Source organism: Vanacampus margaritifer, chromosome 15 (genome assembly GCF_051991255.1).
Source record: "Vanacampus margaritifer isolate UIUO_Vmar chromosome 15, RoL_Vmar_1.0, whole genome shotgun sequence".
Classification (NCBI taxonomy): domain Eukaryota; kingdom Metazoa; phylum Chordata; class Actinopteri; order Syngnathiformes; family Syngnathidae; genus Vanacampus; species Vanacampus margaritifer.
In genome coordinates, this window is record NC_135446.1 from 16,521,645 (window position 1) to 16,546,226 (window position 24,582).

At 42.3% G+C, this 24,582-nt stretch overlaps 2 protein-coding genes across 2 annotated transcripts; both read right to left on the bottom strand.

Moving 5' to 3' along the window:
• Nucleotides 1–122: 122 nt before the first annotated feature.
• On the bottom strand, nucleotides 123–20,981 carry spag17 (sperm associated antigen 17). The gene is made up of 47 exons (XM_077544415.1): nucleotides 20,761–20,981; nucleotides 20,106–20,246; nucleotides 19,951–20,010; nucleotides 19,751–19,879; nucleotides 19,522–19,654; nucleotides 18,952–19,134; nucleotides 17,698–17,882; nucleotides 17,481–17,633; nucleotides 16,194–16,248; nucleotides 15,993–16,111; nucleotides 15,721–15,915; nucleotides 14,354–14,458; nucleotides 13,468–13,618; nucleotides 13,200–13,406; nucleotides 13,092–13,129; nucleotides 12,922–13,011; nucleotides 12,693–12,847; nucleotides 11,565–11,665; nucleotides 11,419–11,477; nucleotides 11,097–11,336; nucleotides 10,906–11,020; nucleotides 10,425–10,589; nucleotides 9,309–9,514; nucleotides 9,142–9,238; nucleotides 8,929–9,062; nucleotides 8,769–8,853; nucleotides 7,475–7,632; nucleotides 7,116–7,400; nucleotides 6,886–7,041; nucleotides 5,258–5,376; nucleotides 5,067–5,197; nucleotides 4,868–5,001; nucleotides 4,599–4,772; nucleotides 4,426–4,533; nucleotides 4,277–4,328; nucleotides 4,117–4,207; nucleotides 3,998–4,048; nucleotides 2,274–2,367; nucleotides 2,057–2,174; nucleotides 1,679–1,739; nucleotides 1,436–1,491; nucleotides 1,242–1,378; nucleotides 990–1,168; nucleotides 844–904; nucleotides 627–774; nucleotides 304–468; nucleotides 123–217 (listed from the first exon to the last, which is right to left on the bottom strand). The coding sequence occupies exons 1-47, from the start codon at nucleotides 20,869–20,871 to the stop codon at nucleotides 189–191; spliced, it is 5,919 nt and encodes a 1,972-aa protein (XP_077400541.1). The 5' UTR covers nucleotides 20,872–20,981; the 3' UTR covers nucleotides 123–188.
• A 460-nt stretch (nucleotides 20,982–21,441) lies between these two features.
• Nucleotides 21,442–24,287, bottom strand: LOC144035149 (DNA damage-inducible transcript 4-like protein). The gene is made up of 3 exons (XM_077544620.1): nucleotides 23,184–24,287; nucleotides 22,969–23,079; nucleotides 21,442–22,583 (listed from the first exon to the last, which is right to left on the bottom strand). The coding sequence occupies exons 2-3, from the start codon at nucleotides 23,057–23,059 to the stop codon at nucleotides 22,093–22,095; spliced, it is 582 nt and encodes a 193-aa protein (XP_077400746.1). The 5' UTR covers nucleotides 23,060–23,079; nucleotides 23,184–24,287; the 3' UTR covers nucleotides 21,442–22,092.
• Nucleotides 24,288–24,582: the final 295 nt, after the last annotated feature.

Below are 24,582 nucleotides of genomic sequence, written 5' to 3' on the forward strand. Positions count from 1 at the left end.
AATAGTTTATATGAAGTCAGCAGTTTACCTGGTGTTCCTGTCGATTCGAATAATGACGAGGTGACAACTTTATCCAGACAGCATCCATAAAATGACAATTTAAGCAACTAAATAGACACACACACAGTTGACCGCTTTTTATTTGAAACAGACTTTACAAACAGCTTTTTGGTGGATTGATGCATTCTTCACAGACTAGCTGTGCGTTTATGGTGCCCTGTAAAAAAAAATAAAAATAGAGAACAATACTCTATCTAGCAAATGGTATATTCCAAGTTTTGGTTTAACTTTCCGCACAAGTACCTGCGTTTGCAGTGGCCGCGGGCCCCCGAGAGCCGGGCGGGTTCTGCTCGTGCCCGTGGCACGCTGGGACACTGCGGGACTGTTTAGGGGCTCGGGAACGTCTCCTGCTGTATGAACTGAAGTAATCTCTCATCCAAATGTCATAAAAGATTTCAGGAAGGATGGGTGAATTAGTCAAGGATGTGAACACACCGGACTTTGGGAATAAAGGGGGTACAACAGCCATTTTTTTTTTTTTGTGAAGTCAAATTTATAGCCCGCCACAATTAAATGAACAACTGGCAAACTTACTTGACGCTTGGCCACGCGTATTTGAAGGATATTGGCCGTGACAGGCAGATAGAGGATGTCGGTCTCTGTGGGGATGATGATGTCGTGGGAAATGTACTTGGTGGGATCCATGTAACCCTCGTGTGCCTCGCACATGGCGTACAGCTCAATATTCAGTTCGATGTGCAAACCTGCCGGCACCTAGACAGACAGACGGACAGACAGACGGAACAGACTGAATGTGTTTGTGCAAGCCATCTTTGAACTTACAGGTCCCGGCTGGTACTTGACTCGGAGGCCCGAAGAGATCGGAGGCTGCTTGACGTGGAACCTGGGAGGGAAGCCGAGCGTGAGCCATTAAGTAGCAAACGCGACCTCTACGCCACATCCGGAGGTAAATACCGACGTCATCTCACCTGCAGGTGTCCACACCCACGTTCTTCATGACCACGGTGACGACCGATAACATCCCGTCCCTCTGCAAGCCGAAGTCAACGCTGGACGGGCGCAGCTCAAAGCCCCTGGTGATGACGTTCGGGTCGGCCAGTGAAATGGTGCGACACCGGCGGCGCACTGGTTCCTCCACAGAGCGGAACTGGGGATGGAAATCACGGGTCTGATTCCACACTGGTATGTATAACAAATACGTGCGCGGCCGTCTGTCTTACGTGATGATTGGGCACACTGAAGGGTTTGGAGCTGATAATTGAGGGTGGAAGTCTGACGCTTGTCCGCCTGGGCTGCCCGATTACATTCACGTGGACCGACTTCAGAGGCTTGCGGGGGTCCGTCCCAAAGCTGACCGCTGGTATGGACACTCACGTAAACACACCGCGGGGCAGTCAAATTCATTTTGACGTACCTGCTGCGATTGGAGGAGACATGCCGGGCATCCTGCTGCTCCTCGCTGTTGGGCGACTGAGCATCAACACGGAAGGCTAACGTTAGCTTCTTATTATGATGTGAAAAAATATATACATATTTTAAAAAAAAAAAGAGAGCAATGATGATGACATGTCAAATCGGTAAAATTACCGAATGAACAATACTGAGCTCTCCAGAGAAAAAAAAAAAATGATGTGAGCTGACTGTGCGGTTGACCAACCTGGTAGAATAAGGTGTTGGGTGCAAGGGCGGCGGGGGCGGTTCCACAGTGTCATCTAGAACTGAAATTTCAGAAAGAGTTCACAGTTAGATATATTATACTGTACTATACTTTCCTTTGGTCCTTCCTCTGGTCTCCTGACGGCCTCACGACTCTGGCTGGAAGCGTTCGGTTTAGGTGAACGGTATGGGATTTTTTTAAAATAGGTTTTAGGTGAACTAATGAATACACACACACTCGCACACATACAAAAAAAAAAAATTGAGAGCAAAGATGATGACATGTCAAATCAGTAAAATTACCGAATGAACAATACTGAGTTCTCCAGAAAAAAAAAAATATATATATATATATATATATATTATACTGTATACTTACGGTACTCTTTTGGTAGGACGTCCCTCTGGAAGGCCTCTTCCGTATAATCGGACCCGGAAAATGTTGGGCTGCTGAAGACTGGCCTCGTAATGTCTGGACTTCGACGCAGGAGATAATTCTGGAATACAGTAACGGTAAAAGTAAGCAGTAACGCACACTGTATGAGCAAACGTGGTTATGATCGGATAGTGGTTAACAAGTTTAGGTTAACACTTTCCTGGTGTAATAAGTTGTTCTCTGGGTGAAAGAAAGGCACGATCATCTTCTTCCTCAGCGCTTCGACACAAGCCCTCACTTCAAACAGCTCCTGTCTAAGAGACACACGCATACAGGAAAACAAAAAATCTAAATTATGGCCTGTTTTACTGCCTCTCCCTTCCCCCTCTCTTTTGTAATTACTAGGGACGTCAGGCGATGACATTTTTTTTAGTCGTAATTAACTCATTCACTGTCATTGACGGCTAAAAACGTCCAAAATACATTTGAACTATTTCTATTACTTTAACATTTTTTTCCCCTCTTTTGTTAACAAGAGTATGAAAAGCTAGAGTTTTTTATTGTACATTTAGAACAGATGTAAAACTTGTGATTAATCATGAGTTAACGAGTTAAGTCATGCGATTAATCACGATAAAAATTTTAAATAATCTTTTCTTCTTCTTCCTTTTTTAATTAATTCACTGCCATTGACGGCTAAAAACGTCGAAAATTCATTTGAACTAATTTCTATTAGTTTAATTTTTTTTCCACTTTTGTTAACAGGAGTATGAAAACCTAGAATTTTTTTTCATTGTACATATAGAACAGATATAAAATTTGCGATTAATCGTGAGTTAACTAGTGAAGTCATACGATTAATTACAATTAAAAAATTTAATTGCCTGTCGCCCCTAATTTTTTATATATATATTTAAAAAAAAAAAATGAATTTATGGCAGTGAATGAGTTAATTGCATGACTTCAATAGTTAACTCATGATTAATCTCAAATTCTATACAGTATCTGTTTTAAATGTACGATAAAAAGTTTGCATACCCCTGTTAACATAAAAGTGGGTAAAATATTAAACTAATAGAAATATGGCTGTATTTTTTGTCATTAATACAGTAATTTCATAATAATTCATAAAATTTAGTTAAAATTAAAAATTTAGTTAAAATTAAAAAGATGTACTGCAGTTTCAAAAAAAAAAAAAAAGAAGCTAAAACCCGACAATCTTTACGGTATTTACCTGTAATCCACGTAAATACATGACGAAACATAGTTGCTGTAAAAATTTAAGTATTTGACCGCTAATTATACAGCGAATTACCGTACTTTGTTTTTACCCATAATGCACTTTTTTACCCATAATGAATTGCTGTATACAGTTAAATACTGTAAAATTAAAAAGCAAGAAAATGCTGTAATTTTTTGTATATTTTCCAGAAACTTGTTACATTGTAGTCTTGATACAGTAATTTCATATTAATTCATAAAATTTAGTTTAAAAAAAAAGAAGTACTTATTGTAAAAAAAAAACTAGTGTGATATTGATTTGTGTTGAGGTCATTTTTCTGCCACTAGATGGCATAATTGCATTTGTAAGACATTGGTGACAGCTCAGTCCATTTTTCTCTTCACATTAAGAGCTATCTAATCTTTCACATGAAGTAAGTTGTGAAATTCTGCACATTTTTTAAATTGTAAAATACAACTTGACCCCAGCCTCCACAAATATATGCATTATTATTGCTACATTTATTACTGTTAAATTTTGACGTGGCCTTGTCTGCTGCAGGAATTCCCCCAGTACAGGCTTTCCAAGTACGGGGCTGTCATTAATCGCGCATTAAAAAAAAAAAAAAATAATTAACTCAAAATTAACACACTAATTTTGACACCCCTAGTAATTACACAAAGTATGCTTGACTTGAAAAGCCGAGCGCCATGTCTCCCAACCTGTACTGTTCCAACGTGTCTGTCCACTTTGACTCCTTAAAATGGGTGCAGCTGCAAAAAAAGACCACACAACGATGAGATCCCAAAGACATCACGTTAAGTACCAAAATGGCCTCTACCCGATGCTGGCCGTCATCGTGGTGTCCGTCAAATCATCCAACAGCTCGACTGGAGCTTGCACCGCCTTTCTGTACAGACTGCCAATGTCCCCTGTGGACAGACAGCCGCCAATGAGACAAAGGGACATTCCATTCAGGCATGACTAATGACTCCCTTTACCTGGGGTCCTTTTTATACTGGTGCGGGCTTCATCCGCTTCCTCTGAAAAAGACTTTGTATACAAGAAGCAGTAGTGTAACATATTTGCTCATTTCGGTTAGCCTGCCTATAGGGTTTCACATTATACGTTAGCATCAAGCTAGCGGCACCTGACTAAGCAGAAACCCAGCGTGGGCTCGCTCCACTTCAGTGCGAGGCTCCTTCAGCATCACGTCAGCAGACCATTGCGACTTCTCCATCAAAGTCTCAATATACTCCTACAAGGTGAAGTTATCAAAATCTTTTCATCAGACAAACGCGGCGTGCAACCGTCAGTACTCGCCTTCAGTCGCGTGTCCACCAAGTTTTTGAGCTTTGGGCTTAAATCCCTGTGCTGGTAAATTTCCCGAATCTCCAGGATTTTGGGGCAGTTGCGGACATCGACACTGGCGACCGCCCGCTTTCCCACGCTGTGCCCTTGTCCTGCAGTGGTCACAAATGAAGGACTGCGAGGCTTCTGTGATAAACAAAAGGTCGAGTTTAACCAAGTAAAGGCTGAGAACTAAGTTGAGGTGCTCCGTCAAGGGATCGTCGCGCCATATTGTCCAGTACCTCAACACGAGGGGAATCTTGCGCAATGTGTTTCTGGAGGCGCTGAGGTATGACGTCAGGTTCCAGCTTCACGTGGACCCAATTGGACCGAACGCTCTCAATACTGGGCTTCAGGATGGTGATGCCAAACTCGCCTGGAGCAGCCCCAACACATTTTGTAGCAATAAGTCGTTACAGCGTGGGATGAACAGTCACTCACCTTGTGTGTCTGGCAGCGGGTCTTTCAGCAGAACCACACTGGGGTCCGAGTGGGCCTGGCACAGCAGCTCCTCCACAGCTTGCCTACAAAAGAGCTCGGTACCGGAACCGTCCTCGTGCACCAGGAACAGCCTGCGGACAAACAAGCAGTAAAGTGGAATATCACACTGAGTGTGTGTGTGTGTGTGTCACCTAGGACAATGGTCTTGGGGCTTTGACATCATCTCTTTGTCTTCATCCTCCTGCTCCATTTGCAGCATGCTCGAAGCTGGTCCGACGACGTGCGCGGTCACCTGCCCGTCTTCCAACACCTGAAGAGAATGTGAATCTTTAGTAGTCCATAAAAAGGTCTACGTTGGTGCATCAAAGGGGATAAAGAATCAATGCATTTGTTTTTTTTAATTATGTGTCTACAGGACAGGTGTTGGTGTTGTCATGTTTCAGTTCTGTTGGGTTTTTGTTTGATTTTGGATGTTCATGTTCTTTGTTGTGTGTGTTCAGTGTTCCTTGTCTTTCCCTTTGTCTCGTTATGTGTAACCACGTCCACCTGTGGGTCTTCCCCAGATGTGTCTTGTCAAGTAGTTAGCAGAGGTGTATTTAGTTTGTGGGGCTTGTTAAGTCAGTGTGAGAGCATTGTCGACGTTATGTGTGGAAGTTCGTGTGTCTCGTCACAGCCAAGCTTTTGTCACAGCCACAGCCAAGTCAAGTCACAGTCACAGCTAATCAAGTCAAGGCAAGTCAGGTCACGTCACTGTTATTCACGTCGTCTTGTCTAGTCGCCATGACCTGTCCAGTCCTGACGACCAGTCTAGCCGCGACCAGTCCAGTCTTGACGACCAGTCTAGTCGCGTGCTGACGTGTCCTGACGACCAGTCTAATCGCGTCCTGGTGACCAGTCTAGCCGCGATCAGTCTAGTTGCGTCCTGACGACCAGTCTAGCTGCGATCAGTCTAGTTGTGTCCTGACGACCAGTCTAGCCTCAACCTGTCCAGTTGCGTCATGACGACCAGTCTAGCCTCGACCTATCCGGTCCTGACGACCAGTCTAGCCGCGTCCTACACGGTCCTGACGATCAGTCTAGTCGCATCCTGACGCGTCCTGACGACCAGTCTAGTCGCATCCTGACGACCAGTCTAGCCGCGATCAGTTCAGTCGCGTCCTGACAACCAGTCTAGCCGCGATCAGTCCAGTCGCGTCCTGACAACCAGTCTAGCCACGACCAGTTTAGCCGCGACCAGTCTAGTCGCGTCCTGACGACCAGTCGAGCCGCGACCTGTCCAGTCTTGATGACCAGTCTAGTCGCGTCCTGACGACCAGTCTAGACGCATCCTGACGACCAGTCTAGCCGCCACCAGTCCACTCGCGTCCTGACGACCAGTCTAGCCGCGACCAGTCCACTCGCGTCCTGACGACCAGTCTAGCCACGACCTGTCTAGCCACGACCTGTCCGGTCCTGACGACCAGTCTAGCCGCGTCCTGTCCGGTCCTGACAACCTGTCTGGTCACGTCCTGTCCACTCCTGTCGACCAGTCCAGTCACGATGTCCAATCCTGTCCAGTCACAGCAACCATTGTTGTCTGTTCATCTTTTTTTCCCCTGCGTTTGATTAAAGTTCTACATATTGCACTTCATTCACGTCTCACTGCCTTACTTCTCTGCATTTGGGTCCACCTTCCCCCAACCAATCATGTCCCTCATGACAGCTGTATTTTAATAGCTATTCCTTATTGGGTAACATCTCCACATAGATGCTAATTGCTAGCCCGTGTGCCAATGGAGTGTCCCATAGAGCACCTTTTAAACTCTGAACTGCAGCTCACCTGAAAGTAGCTTCCATCCAAGTCTGTTATGTCACAGGCCACTTTGTCAGTGTGACTCATGACGTAAGAGGGGAGGCCACCCTGAGGGGGTTCACTGGAGTACATACACTTGCCATCACTTTGGATGTGCAGGAGCCCGACGCTGGATGGGACCACCTTTGACAAAAAAATAAAATTAAAATCAGAGTCCATACAAAATAATTGAGGAACTACACAATGATACACGTTACCTCATAAGCTCCCTCGTTGTTCCCGGTGATAACAGTCCCATCCGCTAACCAGATTTCAGCCACGTGTCGTTCTGGGAACATCACCACAGTGGCGCAGGCCTCGTTCTCCACCACCACCACCCTCTCGCTCTCCTCCTCTATCTGGGTTTCACATCCTTCCTCACCCATGCTTGGCGGCCTTTCTTGGTAGAACGTCGTGATTCTCGTTCCATCCGCATGATCCACACTCACAGATCCGTCTGGCTTCTGCACCGTCACCACCAGATCTTCCCGGCTCAGCATCACCTGGAAGTGAAGCGAAGAAACCCGAGACGATCAAGCAAACGAGGCCGCCTGTGTAGCAGCAGTAGCACTCTCACCTCGTGAGTGACCGGGTCTGAAGTCTTGTAGGTTAGAAGAGAGCAGGCGGGGTTCTGTTCGTGTGTGCTACCGACAGTGCAGATGCGAGTACCGCAGGGTGTCGTCGTTGCCCAAAACCCTCGAGGAGGAGACGTAACCTGGTTCTCTGGATTTTGTTCTAGAAGTATATATATATATATATATAGGTCAAAAATTCATAAATTTAACTTAATAATAATTTTGACAGCCCTAATATATATATATATATATATATATATATATATATATATATATATATATATATATATATATAGGTCAAAAATTCATAAATTTAACTTAATAATAATTTTGACAGCCCTAATATATATATATATATATATATATATATATATATATATATATATATATATATATATATATATATATATATATATATATATATATATATATAAGACCCATCCACCCGTTTTAATCCATCTCAGCGGGGGGCCATCTTGCCACTTGCAATCAATTGAAAATAACATCACAGTTGCTCAGGTAACAACCAATCAGGGCCCGCCTGTTTTCTCAGTATGGTCAAGTGACATTCTCAAGCTGATCCATGATTTGCCGTTACCTAAGCCCTGAGCGACTGTGATGTCATTTGGATGATGGCCGCCCCCTGAAATGGCTGACGATGGGTGGATTTTGCTGCTTTGTTCATATTCTACAAGCGCAATATTAACTCATTCACTGCCATAAATTCATAAAAAAAGATTATTAAAAATCAGGGGCAACAGGCGATTACATTTTTTTATTGTAATTAAATTGCATGACTTCACTAGTTAACTCACGATTAATCACAAATTTTATATCTGCTCTATATGTACAATAAAAAAAATCTAGGTTTTCACACTCTTGTTAACAAAAGTGGAAAAAAAATGTTTATATAATAAAAATAGTTTAAATGAATTTTTGACATTTATAGCTGTCAATAGCAATGAATTAATAAAAAAAGAAAAAAAAACATTGTAAAAAATTGGGGGCGTCAGGCGATTACAATTTTTAATCATAATTAATCGCATGACTTCACTAGTTAACTCACAATTAATCACACATTTTATAGCTGTTCTAAATGTACAATAAAACAATTCTAGGTTTTCACTCTTGTTAACAAAAGTGGAAAAAAATGTTAAACTAATAGAAATAGTTCAAATGAATTTTTGACGTCTATAGCCGTCAACGGCAGTGAATGAGTTAACCAGAATACTGTGTTTCGATTATCGGGGCTGCTTAAGAACATATTAGTGTTAATTTTCAGTGCAATTTCCTTGCCATCTGTGGTGTCTTCTTCTATTTCTTGTACCCACACTGGGCCAGAATCTAAGCTGGAACTGACCGCGCCGTCTGCAAAGAGCACCTGCAACACACACACACACAAAAAAAAAAGTGAATTAACAACCACAGAGAAACATGTGCGTGCTGGCGTGTTTACCTCACTGGAGCCATCCCTCATGTATCGGATCACGGCTCCCTGGCTGGTGACAATGCGGGACGCCTCTTTGGCAAAAGAGGGGTCCTGGTCACCCGTGGCGTGAAAACTCAGTCGCACCAGCATATGCTGCTTCTCTGAGGACACACTTTTTGATTTCGGTATGGCAAACAAGTGAAAGTTGAAAGAAAAGAAGAAGACGACGACATCACTAACCATCTTCGCGCATGAACTGCACAAGTAAGCCGCTCGGGATGGACAAGCTGAGGCTGTTTAGTGGACTTGGGGGCACTTGTGGTTGGCTTTCACACGGCTTCACGCAAGAACACGTTCACAGTCAATATATACACGGTCATCTACATCCGATCATATTATGTACCCACCTGCGCCTCCGCAGAGTTGTTTTCGCTTTTCGAATCGTCGACCAGCTCCGCTCCTGCTGACTCTTGCGTTTCCTTGAGATTCTCTACTGGGGCTGCGAACTCGGTTGACTCTTGTGGCTCTTTCTCGGTTTCCTTGAGACCCTCTGCTGGGGCGACCAAGGTTGTCGACTCTTGCGACCCTTTCTCTGTTTCCATGAGAGTCTCTAGTAGGGCAGCAAAGTAGTGGATTTTTTTTTTCTCATCATCATCATTTTTTTTTATCATAGATTGCAATGTATCTCTGAAAATGTTGTCCTTTCTTGTTGTGATTTAAAACCATCTAAAATCGTATTTAAATCGGTATAATGTGTTTTTAATCAGGAAAAAGAGCACTAGGAAATGTATTTAAAACATTGTTACGACATAATTCAATATAATTCTTAGGGGGGCGGCCATTTTGCTACTTGTCAACTGAAAATGACATTCCACTTAACTCATTCACTGCCATTGACGGCTATAGACGTCAAAAATTAATTTGAACTATTTCTATTTAAAAAAAAAAATCCCACTCTTTTGAGAAAACCTAGAAAAAAATGTTTTATTGTACATTTAGAACAGGTATAAAATTGGTGAATATTAACTAGTGAAGTCATGCGATTAATTACAATTAAACATATTAATCACCTGATGCCCCGAATTAAAAAAATAAAAAATAATTAAAAAATTAGGGGCGTCAGACGATTAATTTTTTAAAATCGTAATTAATCGCATGACTTCAATATTAACTCACGATTTATCACAAATTTTATATCCGTTCTAAATGTACAATATTTTTTTCGAGGTTTTCAAAAATTAATCGCCTGATGCCCTTAATTTTTTATAAAGGGTTTTTTTTTTTTAAAGAAAAGTAAAGTTTATTAAAATAAATTAAAAATTCATTTTTTTTAATTAATAAAAAGAAAATTGCCCTTAATTTTTTATAAAGGGTTTTTTTTTTAAAGAAAAGTAAAGTTTATTAAAATAAATAAAAAATTCATTTTTTTAATTAATAAAAAGAAAATTGGGGTCGTCCGATGATTAAAAATGTTCGTAATTAATTGCATGACTTCACTAGTTAACTCACGATTAATCACAAACCTTTGCATTTCTCTGGTGGTGGGTATTCAAAAGTATAAGACAGCCGGATGCCATTATCCAGCAAGGCCGAGAATGAACGCTTGGACGCTGTATGGAGAATATGGTTGATGTGCGTGTAGAAGTGGTGGCCATCTTTCTTCACGGCCACTTTCAGCATGCTGGAACCTACGGTGGTGACATGTCTTTCGTGTGAGTTGCAGTGGCGTCAATTACAGTAAATGCTGCTCATCCCGGTGGTTGTGCCCGCCTTGGCCACCTGGTGGCAGTGTTGCAGCAGCCAATCGCAATGCAGTGTGGTAGGTCCTGCCTAGAACTCTGGGATTCTTTAGACAATTTTTGGGCGGTTTTAAACACACCAAGTGTAATTGTCTTTCAATCAAAGCAACAACAACAACAAAATCAACTCACTCATATCTCAAGGCTGTTAAGTGTCAAATATAATCAAATATAATCAAGCTATAAAATGTGTAAATAACTTTACCTCCAACGTAGCTGATGGTCTCCACGGTAACATGCCCACCGGATGCAGGGAAAATGTACTGGAGACACCCTGACAGATGGACCAACAATCCATCCATGTGGAAGCCTGTGAATCCCTAAAAGTGAGGCACATAAAGCTAAATATCACAAATATTTTTGGAAACACTTTGCACGGCTCGTCCGTGCTCGTACCTCGTCGGCCTCATCTACGTCGTCCCCTTTACTGGAAAACGATTGGTCGGAGCGAGAGCTGTTGGAGCTGTTGGTGGTAGTTCTGCTCCTCCCCGTGTTGCCAGATCGGTCGCTTCTCTTGGCCTCCGCCGACTTTGCGTCCTCCGCCGGCTGCGGCTTTTTGCCCGCCGGCGGCTTTGCCGGTTTCTTGCCTTTCTTGGATTCCTCGTCCTTCAGCCGTTCCTCCTCCAGCTTGGAAGCCTGACAATTGGAATTACTAGTCAATTTATATTTTTTGTACATGCGTGCTCTTTAGTTTTTGTGCGTGCGAGTCGCTACAAACTTTGAGTGAATTTTTGGTGACATACGGCTCCGGGGGCTCATCATCTTCCACTGTTGAATCTGTAATGTTTTTTTTTATCAAATCCAAGAAGATCAATTTATTCATTTATAATGTGACGGTACTCTCGTTTTTATGCTCAGCTGTACTTTCTGAAGATTGCGTAGGATTTATCTCCAACGGCTGCCTCTTCACTTCCTCTTTCTCAATCCAGTCTCTGATTGTGGCGGCCACATGCTCCAAATAAGTCCTATTAAAATAAATAAATAAATAATAATAATAATAAAAAAATACAAATCACACATTTATCTACTCCTCCACGTTGAGAGGAACCAGTTGAGGTGGCTCGGGCATCTGGTTCGGATGCCTCCTGGAGAGGCCCCTGGGGGAGGTGTTCCGGGCATGTCCTTTTTTATTTTTTATTTAAAAAAAAATTCTGGAGAGTTCAGTATTGTTCATTCGGTAATTTTACCGATTTGACATGTCATCATCATTGCTCTCCTTTTTTTTATTTTTTATCTTTTTTATTTTATATATATATATATATATATATATATATATATATTTTTTTTTTTTTTTTTTTTTTTGGGGGGGGGGGTATGTGGGTGAATATGTGTATGTGCGTGCGTGCGTGTGTGCATTCATTAGTTCACCTAAAACCTATTAAAAAAAATTTTTTAAATCCCATACCGTTTCCCTAAACCGAACACTTCCAGCCAGAGTGGTGAGGCCGTCAGGAAACCCGAGGAAGGACCAAAGAAAAGAAAGGAAAGTGAAATCCAGCACCGACCAGACACCACCCACCAGAGTCCTTCACCAACCCCAGAGACATCTAAATTCCAACAAATCAGGGAGACCTCAAGAGACCAAAGGAGAGACTGAGGAAAGGAAGGAAGGACAGACGAAGCGGAGTGAGATCCACAGACATCAGCCTCCACCGATTCAATGACCTGAGGAAGATTGTGTCTGAGTTTCGATAGATGCTGGTGAGGGTGGATCTGGCGTGGATGAAAATCTCCACCAAAGAGGGGAGCCGGCGGGAGGCCCCGGGGACGACCCAGGACACGCTGGAGAGACGACGTCTCTCGGCTGGCCTGGGAACGCCTTGGGATCCCGTCAGCGGAGCTGGCTGAAGTGGCTGGGGAGAGGGAAGTCTGGGCTTCCCTGCTAAAAGCTGCTGCCCCCGCGACCCGACCCCCCCGGATAAGCGGAATTGAAGACGGAACGGAACGAAACATTTATCATGTTGCAAGCAAATCCAACAACTGCACTCTGACCTGAACTTGACATCCGTGTGAATGGCCACATCCCAGAATTCCTTGCACAAGCGATCGGGACTCATAGGATTGTGGCAGAAAATGTACATGACATTATTATGACTTCCTCTGAGTGTGTCCAGACAGCGATATTGCTGGGCAGCTGATTGGAGGGCCTGCGCCAAAAACGAAATGTCACATGTAACCGACAAGTCACGAGATCACGATCTCATCTAAAACCGGAGGTCACCTGAGGTAAGATGGCCGCTTCATAGTGTTCAACATAGTGCCAGTCCTTGAGGGACCTCAGTCGGCAACTCTGAATGTCGGATAGATCCAACTGGGCGGAGAGAGAAAAAAAAAATCTCTTAAAGTGGCACTTAGATCATAAAAGACACGTGATGATTAAAATACAAACACCTCTGTAGAATCAGCGTCGTCTTCTAGAAACTTCGGCCCTATAGCGAAGAAAAGTCAATAATGACAAAAGTGAACCCAAACGGAAAACATTTCACCGAATAAACACACATTTCTTGCGCAGGCCGCGAAGTTTCTGCTTCGCAAAGGACAACGGGTTGTCCCAGGGGTTGACGGGTTGTTTTTTGGAATGATGCACCATTCCCAAAGGTCTGCAGTCTTTTCCCAGAACGCCCTCGTCGTCCAATCCAGTCAGCAGCATGCTCTCAAACACGCTCTGGTGAAAGAAGCGCTCCGCCAGCGGCCATGACACTTCGTCTGCGGAGCAAGATTCAGTTAAAAAAAAAAAAATAAAAATAATAATATTTCTATTTCAGACCATTGGTGCATTGGCGTTGGAGCTGTTGTTTGATGGCCCGCCAGCAGGAGCTGTTGGAACGCCGCTGAGCCACGGAGTTGATGAGCTTCCACTCGGGCGATCGTTTCATCATGGACGCCTCCTCCTGGGCTGGATCCAAACCTTGAACCCCCTCCACAGCAAAAAGTACATTGGCGATAAAATGTCCTTCATTTTAGTCTTTGGTAAGTCATTTAATAAAAAAAATTAAATGTGATTTTATGGTAAACGTTTTAAGGTAAATTTTTTCGATATTAACCAGAATAAGGACGTTTGAAAGTGTCACACAGAAATGACGTCATCTATGTCATATATGTGCAAAAAAAAAAAAAAAATTAAAATAAAAAAAAAATAATAATAATTAAAAAATTAAAAATTAAAAAAAAAAAAACTTTTTTTTTTAATTTTTTTTTTTTTTTAAAAAGGAGAGCAATGATGATGTCAAATCGAATGAACAATACTGAGCGCTAAGGGAAAAAAATTAAATAAAACAAATAAAAAAATTAAATAAATAAAATAAAAAATAAATGACGTCATCTGGCAGCAGCCAATAGAAAAGCATCTTCAGAGGACATCGCTCCTCGGCAACACTAGGTAAGAAATGTGTTACTTTACTTGCACACAAATACTACACTTTTTTTTTAATGAAAACTAATACTGAAAGTAACTTAAACTAAGCATTTTTTTTTAAATAACTAAATGAATACAAACTAATAGAACCGTCCTGAAAACTAATATGAAAACTCCAAAAACTATAACAACCCTGGCTTGCACTTTAAACAATCGGTAATTAGTCATAAAACTCACCTTTTGGCATTTACGCAAAGCCAAGAAAGGCGGACACGTTAAATTTGCACATTTGACTTACAGTTATGCCAATCATGCGCAGTGCCCTTTCATCATGGTGTCTGATAATGACGGGCTGATTGGACCTCCTTGGCGTCGTCTCCACCCCAAACTCCTCCTTAAGCATCTGAATGGAAAATAACCATGGTTTGATATGTCCTCATGTAACCTCTTATATAAGGCTGAACTGTTGGCGGAATCGAGCCTGGGAACTCTTGAGTCGAATGCCTTGTTTATACTGCAGTCCTCCCTATTTCAGAAACATGTTTCCGAGGCAGGACACGACTCATAGAAAGGGTGCCTGGGAGAGGGCTTGGCCAGCCCGGCTTCTCACGCTCATCCCTACTTGTTAAAGAATAAAAGACGGAGCGGCGCGCGGTCTGGGTAGAGTCAGCTGAGGGAAGCGTACGTTCGCCCAGCCGTTAAGCAGCTCGTTCTACCCGGACCGTCGGCTCTCCGAGCCTGGGGACTCTTAAGTTGGATGCCTTGTTTATACTGTAGTCCTTCATATTTCGAAAACATGTTTTCAAGGCAGGACACCTGCAGTCCTCCCTATTTCAGAAACATGTTTCGAAGCAGGACACGACTCATACAAAGGGTGCCTGGGAGAGGGCTTGGCCAGCCCGGCTTCTCACGCTCATCCCTACTTGTTAAAAAATAAAAGACGGAGCGGCGCGCGGTCCGGGTAGAGTCAGCTTAGGGAAGCGTACGTTCGCCCAGCCGTTAAGCAGCTCGTTTTACCCGGACCGTCGGCTCTCCGAGCCTGGGGACTCTTAAGTTGGATGCCTTGTTTATACTGTAGTCCTCCCTATTTCGAAAACATGTTTCTGAGGCAGGACACCCGCAGTCCTTCATATTTCGAAAACATGTTTTCAAGGCAGGACACCTGCAGTCCTCCCTATTTCAGAAACATGTTTCGAAGCAGGACACGACTCATAGAAAGGGTGTCTGGGAGAGGGCTTGGCCAGCCCGGCTTCTCACGCTCATCCCTACTTCTTAAAGAATAAAAGACGGCGCGGCACGCGGTTTGGGTAGAGTCAGCTGAGGGAAGCGTACGTTCGCCCAGCCGTTGAGCAGCTCGTTCTACCTGGACCGTCGGCTCTCCGGTCTAGTGTCAAGGTAAGCACTGATGTGATTATATTATGCTGCTTAGCGTTGAAGTGTGTTGATTGCTGTTTGCGGGGGATAAAGGACACAATTATTCTAGCACAGTATATCAGTCTCTGTGTATTCATTGTTGCCGCCGATCACTCACGATCCTGCATAAAAAATATAAAAGTAAAGTAGTGTTTTCCACAAAACAGCATCTAAGACGGAACGCGAGTGGCAATATGAGGAAGACATCATCGCCGTGTTATTATTTACAATATGTCATCCCCCTTCCTGCACCTCCTTGTCTTCTTCTCTCTCTACTGTGGTCAACAAACAATGCAGCAAGTCTCTCCTCTCATCTTCTGCTTCAACCTGAGGCAGGATGTTGTGCAGCATTTGGGCCACCACGTGATGATCCAGACCGGGAGCGGCCTGAGGCTCAGAGTCGTCCGGAGCTTGCGGTGGAGGGGTCTGCTCGCTTGTCAGCACAACCTGTGGTGAAGGCCCGGGTTCTTAATGCACCACGGCGGCAATGATGGAATCTGTCAAATGTCTGAAGACGCGCAAACCTGCTCCAGCATGCAGTGCAAGATGAGTGGCACCGAGCAGGCCTCGGCCGGGACGTGCTCCAGGAGGCCGCTGTAGTGATTCATGTCCACGTCGGTGGTCAGGGATGACGGCGGCTTTTCTATTTCGTAAATAAAACAACAATCAAGTCGGCTTGTGATGAACATGATGATGATGATGATGATGATGAAGAATGCTCTTACTTGGAGGTGCCGGGCGCCCTGACTTCTTAGAGCGTGGGGACACAGTAGCTCCAGTCTGACAGGAAACAAAATTAAATAAAAAACGTCTGGGAATAGTGTGTGTGTACATCACATTTATAGAAACTAAGAATCGTGATTCTCATTTAATACGATTCAGAATCGATTTTAAATGTCCCAAAATGGATTTTATTTAAATTATTTTATACTCTCTTCCCTTTGTTTGTGTGTGCCTTTATTGGGAGGGCTGTTCATGTTGTACCCGATTTGGCCACTTAGGGGCAGTGTGGTTCCACGCGGTCTAATACACTGTTAAGTTGTAGCCACATTAGAGAGTAGAAGGAAAAAGTCACGAAGTTATTCCAATAAAAGTTGTTTTTTTGCAGCGTGGAGCCGTTCTTTTGAGAGATAAAAGTGCCGCGGGTAGCGCGCTAATGCTAATTAGCGTGTCAGACTGGAGTAGATCTATACGATTCCTTGAACATCTATAAATTGAAGCAAAAATCATTGTCAATCAAACCATTTTGAATCAAAAATTGTTCTTAATCAAAAATCGATTCTGAATCGAATCACAGACCCCAAAAATCGGAATCGAATCGGGAGACATTCAAAGATTCCCACCCCTAATAGAAACCAGCCAATCAGACGACGGAAGGAGCAAAAAATGTAAATCTGAGTCTCATTGCTCTATTTTATGTAACATGTACCGGTAAAACTGATTACACTCTAAAAACAGTTGGGTCAAAAATAACCAAATTATGAGTCACAAATGGACCGGGCCTCTACTTGGGTCAATTTGACCCAACTTTGAGTGAAGAAATGGGTCTTTTAGTGTAAAACAACCCAGAAAATTAGGTCAAATTGATCCTTAAAAACTCTTTGACTGCCAGATGTTTTCAGAAAAGGGATGCCGTGGGTGCCAGCCGATTTAAGCATTTTTGACTGATCTTTCAAGGTCCACAGAAAATTATGTGTTTGGACTATGGAAACACACATACTACCAAATGAAAGATTGGACTCTCATCTTTCATCAGAAAAAAAAGTTTGTTTCTATCTTATTCCGTTCTTCAGTAATCAACAATAGAAAATGGTTAGTTTCACCTCTGTTTTGAAAAAAAAAACGTCTTTTAACGTCTTTGGCACTCCTTCATAGGATTTTACTAAACATTATTTAACGTTTTTGGTAGTCAAAGAGTTAAAGTTGATTGGCCCATTTTTGAACCATAATTGGGTTATTGCCAACTCTTTTTAGAGTGTATGAAGGCCCGCCAGTGGTGTGTGTGTGTGTACCTCTACAGGTGACGGAACATCCTGCCCCGAGAGTACAGAGGGCACACGAACAAAGTTGACGCTGTCCAAATAGTGCTGATGCTGCCTACGCCAATCCAGACAGTCATAGATGAGATTGGCCACGCCGTCAAACATTTGGGTGGCCACGGAAATCTGCGAGCAGACGGCAGCAGACGTCAGCGCCAAAGACTGTCACAGGAAGTGGGCGGTAACGCACCAGAGCATCGGGATCCTGCGGGTCAAAGGGCATCAACGAGTCTGGGACGGAGTACTCCAGCTGAGCCACGTTGTGGAGTCTGGAGTTTGCCCCTCCGTTGTCTAAAACTTGTCTCAGAGCCGACCAGAAGTTGTCTAGAACCTTGGCCTGAGCGGCCTGAGCCTCTTCGGCGGCAATTTCGTCCGCTGATGGAAGACAGAAAAGTAAAAATTCACAAGGTGACGATGAGAAGATGGAGGAAACGTTAGTGTTTTTAGTCAGCATCCAATACTTTGACATTTTCTTTTTACCTCTTTACGTCTTTAGTTTTGGATTTTTGTGTGTGTGTAATTTTTCATACATTTAAGACTTTATTGCCTTTTTGGCAATTTTATGGACAAATTATAGTCATTTTTTCCCCTCTTCTTTCTGTTTTGGACATTTTATGTCTATTTTTTAATACATTTTTTGCTGCCTTTTTGCCAGTAAATTGGATATTTTTGGCAATTTTGTGGACATTTTAATGGAATTTCCAGGATTTCTCCTTTTGTTTTTGAACATTTTATGACTATATTTTTAATACATTTTTTTGCTGCCTTTTTGCCAGTAAATTTGATATTTTGGGCAATTTTGTGGACATTTTAATGGAATTTCCAGGATTTCTCCTTTTGTTTTTGAACATTTTAGAGTTACTTTTTACATTTTTTTCCCCCTGCTTTTTAAAAAATACATTATCTGACTTTTTTTGGTTGCAATTTTATGTACATGCTATGGGAATTTCTTCTTTTGGTTTTGAACATTTTATATTCTGACTTACATATTATACATATATAATATATACATATTCGGACTTTTTGGGTATTTCCAAAAACATTTTATGGTCATTTTCTGCTTTTCTTTTATTTTTAGACATTTTAGGTAATTTATTAACAACTTTTTCCCCACAACTTAAAAATTTTGACTCTGATATTTTGGGTATATTTACGTTTTTTTAACATCTAAATCATTAATTGATTTGAAGAATATTTTATCTAAAAAATATACAAATAAGTAAAAACAATTATTAATTTATAGGTTTTTTTTCCAGATGCACAGGTAGCCACAGGAGAGCCACATGTGGCTCCAGAGCTGCAAGTTGCAGACCCCTGCTCAATTTACTTGTATTTTTAACTTTATTATTATTATTGTTTTACCTTTCACTATCCGTCATTACCATATATACATATAAACAAAAGTCCATCATTTGTAATGAGCAACTCATTTTCTCCCACTCACCGCTGGGCTCAGAGATTTCCTCATCCTGCTCCGGGAGGTCCTCGTCACAGGGTGCGTGCGTGCCGCTCAGCCTGATGACGTTGTCGACGTGGACGCCGGCGCCATCCAGTGTCCCCACCAGCCGGGGCTGGTGGAAGCCCACCAGCAGGACGTAGTGTTGAGGGCCGTCGGCCGGCTCATCATCTTTGCGGCGACACAAGCAAAAACAATGTCAACGTTCAAAGATAAGCACCGATACTTGTTATCCAGCAATCGTTTTAAAACTTTCGAAAAATAATCAATTCTTACGTAATTGGTGCTCGACATTCAGAATGATTTGGGGAACCGACCCTCCTCTGTTATTTACCAAAGCAATAAAAGTAGTGCTTTGCCACCTTTATTTGGCATCTTGGTAGAAGGGACTATGTTGATGTACATTAAGAAGTTTCATTTCAACAAAAGTAGTACTTTGCCACCATCTTGTGGCAACTTGTCAAGTGCTTTGCCTTTGCAGCCATCTTGTGGCATCTTGTCTTCAGTCAATTACCAAATATTTTAGGTAATGATAATAATAATAATAATAATGTTTACTTATGTACTTGGGTGGCTCGACATCATCCCTGCGTTTAAGTTTTGTTTTGGGTTTAGGAGGTGGCTCATCCTTTACATTCTTGTCTTTGCCTTTAGCTGCTGCTTTTTCCTTGGCAGCAGGAGCAGCTGCAACCTTTGATAAAAACAACAACAACAAAAAAAGACATACTGAACAGTCAACAAGAATGTAAAACTAGGGTTAGCACATTTTTGCTCAGGTCTCTCTTACTTGCTCTGCTTTTCGCCTCAGGTGGTCATTGTCTTTAATCTGTAGAAGCATGAATTTGACGATTTGCGCCATGAGCTCAGCGGGGATCTCCTCTCGGGCCTCGAGCAGCTCCCTGGCGGGTTCTGTCACCTGCGGGAGCGCACGGCAAACATTTGCAGAGGCGAAGGAGAGACGACACTTGATGTGTCTTGATCACAAACCTCATAGTACTGAGGAAAGGCGTCACGTTTTTTGGCTTTGGGATTCCCATATTCACGAATCTGTTCAAACACAAACGGACAAAAAACAAACAAAATGGATGCACGGATAGATAAATATACATTCAAATTAATACAATAATTCAAATGTTAGCTACCTTAGCCTCGGTGTCCTCCCAAGCGAGCGAGGTGAAAAGTTTGCGTTGCGGTTGCTGCACAGCCCGAGCCAGCATCCGGATCAGCTCCTCGTCATGTGGATCTCGACCCACCAGCACGCACACACACGCTTTCCAGTTATCCTGCAAGGACATACAACAGTTACAAGTAAAATAAATAAAATAAATAAAGTTATTGGAGACATTGACATGGAACGAGGTGGTTTCTTGGATGTGCACTATGTGGGGGCAGCACAGGGCAACCTGCTGGGGCGTTTTGAAAAGGCTTCGTGAGAATTTGCGCCCCCTTGTGGAGTAGATGACAATTTTCAGGAAGTTTCCTTTGTCCAACGTCTTTTTTTGTTCTACTTATTCTTGGTCATTGCTTATTTCCTTAGAATTCACTGTACGTTATTTTAAATAAATCTTTTTTTGCCTAGCCTATACATATGTATGTTTTGAACACCCTGTACATAAACAAAACAAAAAGCATTATCCTATGTGTTTAATGGATTTATATGAAGTCCACTTCTTGAACTGAACTTTTCCGCCTTATTCTGATTGATTGAGATGTAGCTGAATGAAATAATATACATAATACAAAACGCTTGAACAGGTCCTCCAAGCAATGTTTAGCGTTTAACACTAGCATGCCAACCTCGTCAAATTGCGCATTGGCGAGGCCGCTCTCCCATGTCTGGACCTCCGGGCCCTGTGCGGCGGCGGTCTTCTTGGCTGCTGCGCCTTTTTTGGCAGCCTTGGGTGCCATTTCGCTTCAAACAGTTGCCAGGAATGCAATTTAAACACAAGAATTAGCGTCAAAAGCCCCATGCGCGACCGTCTGGCATCTCCCAGCGTCCGTGTTGCCCATGACAACCACACAGGAAGTCAAACGGCAAGTAAGCGACACACTTCCGGAAGATTTCAAAGTAAAATAAAAAATGAAGCGCTAAAAAAAAAAAAAATGGACTACGTTTGGGTGGCTTAATTACATTCGGCAACCAATCAACGACTCTTTACGTACACCCAGTGACACAAGGACCAAGTTTGTTTTATACAGTACTTAACTAGAGAAGGTGGGTAGGGAAAAAAAAAAGTAAGCAAGGATGCAGGGAAGTTACTATGTAATACTTCATCCGTGCGCTAGCATAATGTGCCAGTGACCTACTTTTGTATTTCAAATATCTCATCTATGTGTCACTTTGCCATTTCATGTTTTAGTATACAAGCTAACTTTTTTCAGTTTCGTAACATATACATCAAGTACTAAGCACTTCTTGTTAAACATGACTCACATGGTGCAATGCAATATTACCTGCAAATAAAAAAGTGCTGTAAATGAAGTTAAAATGTTTTATTGTCTGTGAGACAGCAAAAAGCATTTCAAACAAATGCAAAAGTGGATTTCAAAATGCAAACGTTGGCATAAAACAAGTTTAGCTATAGAGAGAGAGAAAAAATAAAAGCTCACACGGCTGCGATGAGGCCAACAGCTCATATTCATGTTGACAACTGTTGCCAAGCAATCATCGCATTGACAAAGTGAAATTCATCTAGTTTAGCGTACTTGTTAAAATTGCATATTAGAACACTGTTGCTGAATTAAAAAAGCATGAGAACTGCAGACAGTAAAGTGAATTAATGTAACGTACAGCTAGAAAAAGTCTACCCATCTCAGTTCAAATGCTACGGTTTTGTGATATGAAAAATGAAACTGACAAGATTAACCATTACCTAACTTTTCACACCATCAATGTGACCTATAATCTTGTAAAACTCAATATGGGGGGGGGGGGTGTTGTTGCACAATTGCACTGTACACGTCACGATAAAAGGTGGAAACATTTTGAAATAATTTATCATGGTGCCATTTTTTATATCACAAAAACTTTGCATTTGAACGAACACGTGTGTAAAAAATTTTTTTTATATGCATTGTAAACATTTGAGGTAAAGTGCATGTATCTGGAGAGGCAGAACATCCCGTCGTTCAGCACTCCTCGATCACGGTACCAGCCGAGGAGGAGTACAGTTTTTTCTTGACAAGTCGGAAGCCACGACTCAGTTTCAGCACGCGTCCGAAGGCCGGCGCAAAGCAAGTCCCCATGAAAAGCAAGTCCCGCAAGCTGGGCCAGGCTTTGGTGTCCTGCTTCAACACCAGAGTTAGCTCAAAGGTGGGCACCACGCTGGCGTCGTACACCAACCGTTCCAGCCGCTTGCAGCCCTTGTCCACTTCCAGGAGCACGTGCAAGACGCAGCCGCGCAGGCCACACGGCTCGCAGGATGCCAGCTGCAGCACTCGGCCCGCTATCCGCCGCGTGAGCTGCTCCGGGACCAGCACGGCGGAGCAGTGGAGCGTAGACCTTTTGGCCCGGGACAGGCAGCACTCGAGTGTTTTGGCAAGCCGGTGGCAGCTTCCGTCCTTGATGGCTTCCGAATTTCTTGGGGATTCAGCCGAGCAAAGATCCCACAATTCTGGTTCTAAAGAGTCAATGCAAATATTTTATCCAGGACTGGAGGATGTAGTAAAGAGTGTATTTTCTTTTTCCTGTCTGATGTTGCATGATGGCATTTTGAGCAGTGACATTGTGACAAAGGGGTGCTGAACTGTGTAAAACTCATTCAGTCCACTACATACTGTATACATTTTATTAAAATACTCAACCCCATCAAAAACTTTGATAAACAACTCCATACAACTTTACAGGTATCCATTGTTTTGCTTTAGATAGAGGTTGAGGGAATTTATGGCACAATGACGTCACCCAGGTGCGCAGCCTAATTAGCACCAATGGCTGCTAGCGTCTTTTGGCAATTATTATTATTAATAACTATAGGTAGCTAGAAAAAGGGCAACAAAACTCACCCTTTTCGGTGGAAGCCTGGTCGTATCTCCACTCGGCCACGTTGGAGACGCACTCGCTTGGTTTAGGCTTCAGGGTGCTTGTGGCAACCATTTTGACTTTCTTCTTCTCTACTGTTGGAAATTAAAACAACAATAATGGAAATTAGCTCAAAATTAGCTAAGTGGCTAACTAAGCTCATGAACTTGAACATCACACAGAAAAAAAAATAACTCACCTTATGGTTCGTACACAAATAAATTACTTTTGACGGTTTTATTTTTTCATAAATTACGTCACAAATACATAAAGACGTTTATAGGTAATTGAAGACACACACAGACGAAAACAAAAACAAAACCCAACTACAACGGGGAAAACGCCTCCTGAATCAATCCCCGGCCACGGGTGCCGGTTTTATATTCCTCGTGGTCAGCTGACCCTGGGGCTTGACCAATCAGCTGCCGCCGTACTCTTCGCCTTCCTCATTGGCTGCTCAATCAAGCTTGGCATGAAATCATTGGCCAATACTTGATAAGAACACTTTGTATACAGCTAAAATAAAAAGAGCGAACCCAACATAAATAAATGACTTCATTCATTTTTGTCTGGTAAAATATTGTCAATAATTTCTATTTAGTACCCCACCCCCCTAGTGAAAGTTAGCCACACCACAGCGTGATCCCTCAGTAAGTGGAGCTTGTCCCCGAATAACTCAGCTGGCTCGGGGTCAAGGAAATCTGAAAGACCAGAGAGTGTTTCCAGCAGTCACATGCAGCTGCCTTTAAACACATGGACATAAACAGGAGGGGGGGAAAAAAGTCACTGCGTCTACTATGTCATCCGTCTTGAATGATGTTTAACCCAAATTAACGGTGGCTTTACAACCACAACGGCATTGACCTACATTTTATACCTAGTCATAAAATCCTTACAAGCATATTAACTGTACATTATGTGGCCAAATGACATTGCAAACTTTGCTGTTCTACTGTAAGTGAAAAATCATAAAAGCAAGACTGCTCTTTTTTTTTTTTTCACATCAGCCGCCGAGATCTCACTCGCCCATGTCACCAGCCTCACAAAATGCCTGCTGGTAATAAACACTGGCTCATGAAAAGGAGGTCATCCTGCACTTGCGTCCTTGTTTTGGCAGTTCATCTTCACTGAGTGGTCTATAATTTAACTCATTCACTGCCATTGACGGCTAGAGACGTCAAAAATTCATTTGAACTATATCTATTACTTTAACATTTTTTTTCTACTTTTGTTATCAAGAGTATGAAAACCTAGATTTTTTTTTTTAAATACAGATATAAAATATCGTGAGTTAACTATTGAAGTCATGCGATTAATTACAATTACAAAATGTAATCATAATCAATCGCTATAGACGTCAAAAATTCATTTGAACTATATCTATTAGTTTAACATTTTTTTTCACTTTTGTTATCAAGAGTATGAAAACCTAGATTTTTTTAATACAGATATAAAATATCGTGAGTTAACTATTGAAGTCATGCAATTAATTACAATAATTTTTTTTAAATCGTAATTAACCGCATGACTTCAGTAGTTAACTCACAATTAATCACAAATTTTATATCTGTTCTAAAAGTACAATTGAAAAAATATAG